The 8,901-nt window shown below is 27.9% G+C and overlaps 2 protein-coding genes across 12 annotated transcripts in view; both read left to right on the top strand.

Annotated features, from left to right (window-relative positions):
• Positions 1–7,602, top strand: part of LOC100166854 (protein phosphatase 1 regulatory subunit 12A) — a 62,709-nt gene extending 55,107 nt beyond the window's left edge. For 8 of the 11 annotated variants that reach the window (XM_029487142.1, XM_029487135.1, XM_029487134.1 and 5 more), the window contains 4 exons: positions 5,265–5,396; positions 5,459–5,566; positions 5,657–5,746; positions 5,897–6,016. In XM_029487142.1, the coding sequence (XP_029343002.1) occupies positions 5,265–5,396; positions 5,459–5,566; positions 5,657–5,746; positions 5,897–5,986 (420 nt within the window). In that variant the 3' untranslated portion in view covers positions 5,987–6,016. Of the gene's footprint in view, positions 1–5,264; positions 5,397–5,458; positions 5,567–5,656; positions 5,747–5,896; positions 6,017–6,966 lie in introns of those variants that run through there. The other 3 variants (XM_029487132.1, XM_029487133.1, XM_029487139.1) reach the window with 3 other exon arrangements.
• On the top strand, positions 65–3,106 carry LOC103309849 (zinc finger MYM-type protein 1-like). The gene is made up of 2 exons (XM_029487143.1): positions 65–646; positions 718–3,106. Exon 2 carries the CDS (start codon positions 1,094–1,096, stop codon positions 2,921–2,923), a length of 1,830 nt encoding a protein of 609 aa, XP_029343003.1. The 5' UTR covers positions 65–646; positions 718–1,093; the 3' UTR covers positions 2,924–3,106.
• Positions 7,603–8,901: the final 1,299 nt, after the last annotated feature.

The raw sequence follows: 8,901 nt of genomic DNA, 5'->3' as shown, positions 1-8,901 counted from the left end.
GAGTTATTTAAATTATAAGCCAATATAAATCTATAATTCATATACGTGATAATAATATATTATATGTAAAAATATGTATACAATTTTATTAGTGGGTGTGGGTCATCTGATTTGAATAAAGATGATAACTGTGTTGGTCCACCATTTAAAACTGAAGTATTACTTGTAAATGAGCAGAATGTTGAACTACTTAGTACAAAAAATTCAACGTTTGATAACATTGTCACTTCAGAGTAAGTAATCTACTAATCTCACAAGTCAAATTTATGCTGGTATTGGTTCATAATATAATAAATGAATATACTATTTTATTAGTGGGTCATCTGATTTGAATAAAGATGATAACTGTGTTAGTCCACCATTTAAAACTGAAGTATTACTTGTAAATGAGCAGAATGTTGAACTACTTAGTACAATAAATTCAACGTTTGATAACATTGTCACTTCAGAGTAAGTAATCTACTAATCTCACAAGTCAAATTTATGCTGGTATTGGTTCATAATATAATAAATTAATAACCATTGTTATTTTGACATTTTGTATTAGTCTTACCATTGAAAACAAAATTAATGATCTATCAAGAACCGAAGAAAACGGTTATATTTCTGATGAAGTACATGACAACCTTGTAACGAACATTCCTAGGTAATAATATATTTTTTTTTTACAATTTATGAACAAACATTATAAGTACCTTTTAAATTTCAATTGTTCAGGGATGATCCAGCGTTATGGATAGTGAATGAAACAACCAAAGATTATTTTTCATTTAATGGCTTTAATCAAAACTTGGAAAACAATGATTTTTCAAAATCAAAAAGACTGTCTACAAAACGAGTGCGGGGTGTTCAGTGTTCCTATAACAGATATTTCAGTCTTAAATTTATCAAAACTAAGTTGATAAATAACGAACCGTTCAATCGTTCATTTTTGGTATATTCCAATAGTACCGGTAACGTTTATTGTGCACCATGTCGATTATTTGGAGGTAAATCGGTTTTTGCTACAGTTGGTTTTAGTAACTGGAAAAAAGGAGAAGAAAAAATATCACAGCATGAAAATTCGATTACTCATAAATCTTGTGTTCTTAAAATGTCACAAAGAAGTTCTGTAGTTGAACGCATTGATAAACAACTTATTTTACAAATAGAAACAGAAAAGATGTATTGGGAAAAAGTGTTGACAAGAGTAGCAGCTGTTGTGAAAGCATTGAGTTCCAGAGGACTTCCATTGAGAGGACATGATGATAAATTTGGTTCTACTCATAGTGGCAATTTTATAATGAGTTTAGAGCTCATAGCTGAATTTGATCCATTTCTTTCCAATCACATTACACAATATGCCAATAAAGGAAAAGGAAGTACATCTTATTTATCTTTTGCAACTTTTGAACAATTTGTTAACATTATGGCTGAACAAGTGAAAGAAACTATAGTAAATGAAATTAAAGATGCTAAATATTTCTCTTTAGTAGTAGATTCAACGCCTGACATCTCTCATACTGATCAATTGTCATTAATATTCAGATATGTCAAAAAGAATGGTGAACCTGTTGAAAGATTTTTACAGTTTTTTGCCAATGCTGGACATAAATCTGAAGACATGGCTGATGCAATTTTTATGGCATTAGGAGCAAATGAACTGGATATTAAAAACTGCCGTGGTCAGTCATACGACAATGCATCCAATATGTCAGGCATGTACTCGGGACTTCAGGCAAGAATAAAAGAAGCATGTTTCCATGCAGTTTACATACCTTGTGCTGCACATTCATTAAACTTAGTTGGGGAATGTGCAGCCAGTTGCTGTACACTTGCAAATGAATTTTTTTATTTTCTTCAAAATACCTATACATTTTTTTCTTCTTCAACTAATCGTTGGAATGTATTGAATGAATGCCTTTCAAAATCCATAAATTTAACAGTTAAGAGAGTATCAGACACTCGGTGGTCTGCACGCCATGATGCTTGTCTAAGTTTATCTCGAAATTGGAATGAAATTATAAAAGCTTTAAATATTATTATAAATAGTTCAACAGAAAAATCAACAACCAAATGTGAAGCCAAAGGTTTGTTGAAAAATCTGAAAAGTTTAGAAATGGGTATATTAACAACACTTTGGAATGATATATTGGAAAGGTTCAACTGTATTAGTAAAAAACTGCAGAGTGTTCACATTGATTTAACAACAGTTGTGACTTTGTACGAATCATTAATATATTATATTCAAGACTTACGAAATAGTTTTGCATACTATGAAAAATTGGGTAAAGAAAAATCTGGTGTAGATAAGTACAAAATTAATCGAAAAAGAAAAAGGAAAATGCCTCATGGAGAATCAAATCAAAATAATTCAACATTTCAACAAAGCGATTCATTTAGAATAAATACTTTTACAGTCATATTAGATTCATTAATTGCAGAGCTGAACAAAAGAAAGAGTGCTTATGATACTGTTAATATAAAATTTGGTTTTTTATTTGATCTTACTAAATTGCCATTGTCCAAGGTAAGAGAACAAGCCATACAATTGCAACTAGAATATCCAGAAGACCTTGGTTCTTCATTCTCTAATGAATGTATTCATTTTCGAAGTCATTTATCTGGATTAGAAGATAATAATTTGCCGATAACTGTTTTAGATTTGTACAAAATATTAAAACATCCTAATATTTCCAATTTATATCCATATATTGAAATAGCATTACGCATGTATTTATGTAGTCCGGTATCAAATTGTTCTGCAGAACGATCCTTTAGTGCACTGAAAAGAATAAAGTCCTACTTAAGATCAACTATTGATAATGACAGACTTAATTCGTTAGCTATACTAAGTATTGAATCAGAAATAACCAGTTCTCTCAAATACAAAAAAGTAATTGAAGAATTTTCTATTCAAAAGGCTCATCGTAAAAATATATAATTATAATTTAAAATGTTGTTTATTTTTTTGTTTTCTTATTATAACCTTCACATTCCTATATATGAATAAATATTTAATTAATTTTATTCCAATGTTATAAGATTTACCTAGTAAAAAAGAGTAAAATCTAAAATTATAATTTGTTTTAAGTACTATTATAAAGTAAAATAGTTTATATGTTTATATTAATTTTGTTATTTATTGTACATTAGGTATTAATTATGATTTAGTATTAACTATATTTTAAAAACAACCATAATTTATTATTTTACTAACAAATTTATGTAAAACTCCTTTATAAATAATTGTCTTGGATTGACCTTTTTTTATTAGGAATAATTAGAGTGGACAGTGGTAAAATAAAAGTGTTATTTTTTTATGGGGAAACAAAATTAAATAAGTCGAAAAAATATATAGGTATATTGGAGTATAATTTTTAATGGCAAAAAGTAAATTTGTAATCAGAGGTGACTCAAAACATTTTTTGGGGCTAAAAACACTTTTAATGTCTCTGAGTGACGAGATAAAATAAATGGGGCGCCTAAAATATTGTGTACTTGGGGCGCCAAAATCGTAAATACGCCCTTCTGGCACCAACGATATTCACTTTCTGATCGAACAAGATACTGAAGTTGAAAATCGTAGCATTATTTCGACTACTTATCGTGTACACAGACACAAAAAAAATAAAAAAACACACATCATTGTAAAATCAATACATTCATCGTTCCACTCAGAATCTAAAATTGAAAACTGACAATGTCCGTCAACAGCTTAACAAAAGTCAAAATATTTTCAAATTTTTATCATTTATAGAAAATGCGAATATAAACGACCAGTGAATATTTTATGTATATACGTCCATTTGTTTCAAGCCTGGATTAAGGGGGGGCCACGGCCCCCGTCCCCCGGGCCTTGATAATTAGAATTTATTTAGGGTCCTCAGATCTGTCCATTATTTTTTTCATTATAGGCTATAACAATGCATAAATCACCTAAAAAAAAAAATCGATGATTATTTATCGAAGAAAAAAGCTTGTAAATTATAGTTTATAAATAAAGTTATTCTTCATTATTCATTGCTATGTACCTAATACCTATATATATTTATGATAAAGGATACCTAATATTAAATAATATAATATACATTTTTTTTTTTTTTCGTATTACAGGGGCCTCTTTAAAATTTTAACCCCTGGGCCTCAAAATGTCTTAATCCGGGCTTGATTTGTTTCAGAGTTATACCAAAAACCAAAATAGATTTTGTGGATAACCGATTTTGCGTAAATATTCCCGTTTTTTCTTAATTTTTATGTTGTTTTTCCCGTCGCTTTTTAAAACTACAGAGAATTTTGACCAAAAATATTCACTTTCTCATCGAACAAGATACTGAAGTTGAAAATCGAAGCATTATTTCGACTACTTATCGGGGATAAACAGACACAAAAAAAAAAATAAAAAAAACACACTTCATTGTAAAATCAATACATTCATCCCTCCACTCAGAATCTAAAACAAATACTTTTAATCAGACATGTGGATCAGATTCATGGGCAACTCAAGTTGGACAAAATGAGAGAAAATGGATTGATAAAGTACAACATCCCAGGATATTAAAAAAGATCGCCCAAACACATTGCATTTTTTAAAAATTCGCCCAAATACAAACCGCCCTTTGAAAACATTTGCGCTCAATTTGATTGCCTATAATGCCTAATAGTTAATAAAATTATAGTAAAAACTAAAAATTGTATAATTAGGTAGTAATCATAGAAATTAGTGTAAAATAATCCCAGGCATTTGAAGTTGTAGCAATAAAAATCAAACAAATCATGTGATTTCTTCATTTACAATATGTCTAAAAATGACCCACTGTAGAAAACCTTTAAAAACACAAGGAATTTGTTGAAAATTACGTAGTTATTGCATACATAGTGCATGTGGATCGTAAACTGATTCCATTTTGCTTATTGTATTAAAAAACTAGTGTAAATTGTGGTTATTTTTCATTTTATCGATTTTGTTAAATGACAATGAATACTGAAAAAAAATTATTTTGAAAATCGGACAAAAGAGAAATAATGGCAATACTTTACATGTTATATTATATATTGAGTAGAAAATATAAATATTGACGATTGCTCCTCATTCTCCCTAGAATAATGTCTGCAGGCGTTCATGATTTTCTTCCCTTTAAAAAATCCCGAAATCGCCATCAATCGGTGTTCGTGTGTCATCGTTATCAGTGTTTAACTGTTTTACAAACCGTGTCAATATTTACGAAATTAATATTTCATTGTTGTTGGTTTGTTACTTGTTTCTTATTACCTTATGGTTTCAGAGCGGCGGAGATACCAAATCGAATCCGACGTCGCGGCTCGGTTCAATATCGTCATCACTAGACAGTAAACAGAGTAGTGCTGCAAATTCTCCCGGCTCGTGTTCTGAAAACGGTGACATCGATTACAAAGCTGTGAGTATTAATTATCGCGTTAAAATAATATTCTGTTTGTTCACTGTTCCGTATCGATTTAGTTGTATGAAGAAGTAGTCGTAGATAACGAACGATTGAGGCGACAGTTACAGAAGACTGAGGAAGACCTACTAGAAGCAAAAATTACTATAGAAAAACAATCGACCAATGTAAGAAACATTATTATCAATCGCTGCAAATGAATCTAAACTGTGATTAATAATATTCTTGTATGTTGATGATTCAAATGAATGTTTCAGGCTGGAAAAAGCACGACATTATCGGAAACGGAAAAACGAGAAAGGCGGGCTATGGAGAGAAAACTGTCAGAGATGGAAGAGGAACTCAAGGTAATTATGTATTTTATTTTTTTGGCGATGGAGAGAATTCAAATAAAATAAATGTCTAGGCCAGTCTACAAATAAAAATAGACTTATTATCAATGTTGCTACTTGTGCTAGAAAATATTTAGAGCTTACACTTGAGTTTATGTTCTCTAGCAATTGCAAAAGTTGAAAGCAGAAAATGAACGGCTCCGAACTGAGAACAGAGCCCTTACCAGAGTCGTTTCTAAACTTACTCATACCTGATAATGCGAACACTTCATTTTTTTTTTTTATGTATGTAGATAATGTGCGACATTGAATTGTGATGTGTGCTGTTTTTATGCTCAGTGTGTTTGTGAATTCCCATTCCAGTTGGTCTACTAATCAATTAATTTTTGTTTCATCAATTGTGCACAAAATTTGTTTGAGCTTTTTCAATGATCATACTTTATAAATCTCAACATTATGGTTAAAACTAATACACTACCCACTTGTTTAGTATAATATGGAATATATTATCATCAAATTTAAAATATAGTTTATTTTCTAGTGCATCTTTTTTAGGCTTTTATTGATATTTGTATTTTAAAGCAGGTTACAAGCATATTAAAATTTTAATATTTTATATAGTTATATAACTCATATAGTTCACTTTAAAATTTAATTATCAATAAATGCCTATTGATCGTTCCTGTTAATATTCTTAGGCTAATAGGCCAATTCAACACATTATTGAATCTGACATCACAAAATAGATTCTTTTGTACGTAAATTTACTCTAATGTACATTAGTATGATTGAGACATCATGTGCGGGTGTAGGTTCCTTGTTGTATTGTCTAATATAACTTAATAGTTGTAAATCTAACAGAGTTTCGTTTTTAAAAATGTTTCTAAAATTATGTTGTGATATTAAACATTATCTAGTTATTTTCATAATATTATTTGTTTAACTCCTGTTTTGTTTACGTATTATTTATTTTAGATTTTAATTTTTAGCTTATTATTGTGTTTTGTTCAAACATTGAAACCTTGTTTTAAAATAAATATGCTTATACAGTTAAATGCTTAATTGTTAGAAATGCAAAATTTGCATTAATTTAAATAAACGAACCACATTAGCTTAAATCTTGCTAAACTTAACAGTTTTATGTTGTAATGTAGACAGCTTATTTTGATTTTCTTTAAATATTCAGAATTTGTTTATGATTTCTTTTTTATAATTAATGTTATTCATTTTTACAGCAAATGGAACTGTTACGCCAAGAAAATCAGAGGTTAAAAGACGAGAATGGTGCTTTAATTCGAGTTATAAGTAAACTTTCAAAATAGTGATACATTTTTTCTTAGACTAATTAATTTAATAATAAATACCTACAAAAATAACTGCTTTTATTCATATCATAAACACATATATATATATATATTTATTTAGCATTCAGTATTAATTCATTTTGTCTAGAAGCTACTATTTTTATAATAAATTCATACTTATATTTTATTGTAATTTGTACTATACTTGTTTTTTTTTTATTCGCCACTCAACAGATCTGATATATATTTTGTATTGATTATAATATATGCAATGATAAAAAAAAATAGTGATCTTGTAAACAACTAACCCAAATTTCATAAATTTTTATTACTTTAGATTAAATAAATTTTATTATTATTATTTTTTTTTAAATTATATAAATACAAATTAATTAATATTTTTAATGTATATACAATATACCATTTTTCCTCGTGTATACTATTTTATATAATAATTGTATTTTGTTGTTCTGTTGTATGCGGATGTTTATTTTGGTATACAATGAAAATTAAAAAAAAAATTGACCGCATTTAAAAATGTTCAAATATATATGTTTGTTTTTATTCTGTTACACCTGTTTATTTTTTCCATTACTCATATACGTAATCCATAAACATAACGAATACCAGTATGTAAAGTATATGATTAAAAAATAAAATAAATTAAATATATTAGTATACAATATACATATTACAAACTATTTAACTGTATAGTTCCCTTACAGTTTGAACTTAGAAATAGACTCCATAATCTAAGTTTTATTTTATTATTTTTTAAATATAGTTAATAAATTATAAAATGTTAAATATATTTTTGAGTATTAGAATATTTTTTGCATCATAGTTTAACACCTTTATGACCGGTTGTTAAACTGTAAAATATCCTTATTATTTATCAGATATTTACTCAACAGAATTATGTATATAAATCGGAATGGAAATATCGGCGTCTAGTATTTAGTAGAGTAATTTAAAACAACCACATCAATTTTATAAAACGTGTTGAAAATCCATTTAATTTGTATAGTTAATTGAGAAATAGACAGGAACGCGGTGAATTAGCGTTCCAGTTTGTAATAGTAGTCTTTGCAAACGTTCTGGTTGGTTATAGTTAGAATTTAAGAGTTCCGGACTGTAGAAATATTGAAAAAATAATAAAATGTCCACTTGCTAAGACATTTCTGACAATATAATCAAGGAGATGAAAATTATCAAATTTATTTTAGACAAATAATATATGTAAGTCCTATTATAGGCTTCACATGTGTCGTTGCCTGATGTAAATAATACATGTATGATAAAATCTCTGTATCTATGGTTATTTGTATTGTAATTACAACAAAATATCAAAAATCAATATATGAGAATTCGTTAGTAAACATTGAATATTGTATAAATGTTAAATTCAAACGCTTATAAAAAATGTATGTTACTTTCTGGTAAACTTTTTTTTGTTAGAAAAGGTAAAAAAACTTTCGGGAGTTTTCTATTGTTTCTCATGTTAGCTATGAAAAGAAATTTTTTTATGAATTGTTAATTGAAAAATTATATCAAATTGAAGTGCTTGCAATTTTAATGCATTTTATCAAAATTCCAACTTCAGACAATCACGAAAAATTATTGTGGATTTACTAACAATTTTTATTTTTTATTTTACTATTAAAAACTTGTGGAACCTTAAAAAATTTTTTTTTTATTTTTACATGATATTTACATTCTATTCAAAGAACAATAAGCAAATTAGATAAGAGTATTAAAGAAACATGAGTAATATGACGGAAGAAGCCACCCAGTGATGACACTACCTATTTTGTTTACAGTTTAGGAGGGAAAAATTTGAACTAGGATTCAGGCATTTAGCATGTC

The sequence above is a fragment of the Acyrthosiphon pisum genome, chromosome A1 (assembly GCF_005508785.2).
Source record: "Acyrthosiphon pisum isolate AL4f chromosome A1, pea_aphid_22Mar2018_4r6ur, whole genome shotgun sequence".
Taxonomy (NCBI): Eukaryota; Metazoa; Arthropoda; class Insecta; order Hemiptera; family Aphididae; genus Acyrthosiphon; species Acyrthosiphon pisum.
Note: the sequence above shows the minus strand (reverse complement) of the source record. Positions and strands in the feature narration are given on the sequence as shown.

What these genes read in the sequence shown, in the direction of transcription:
- LOC103309849 (XM_029487143.1), top strand. Translation starts at nt 1,094, where the DNA reads ATGTCACAAAGAAGTTCTGTAGTTGAACGCATTGATAAACAACTTATT.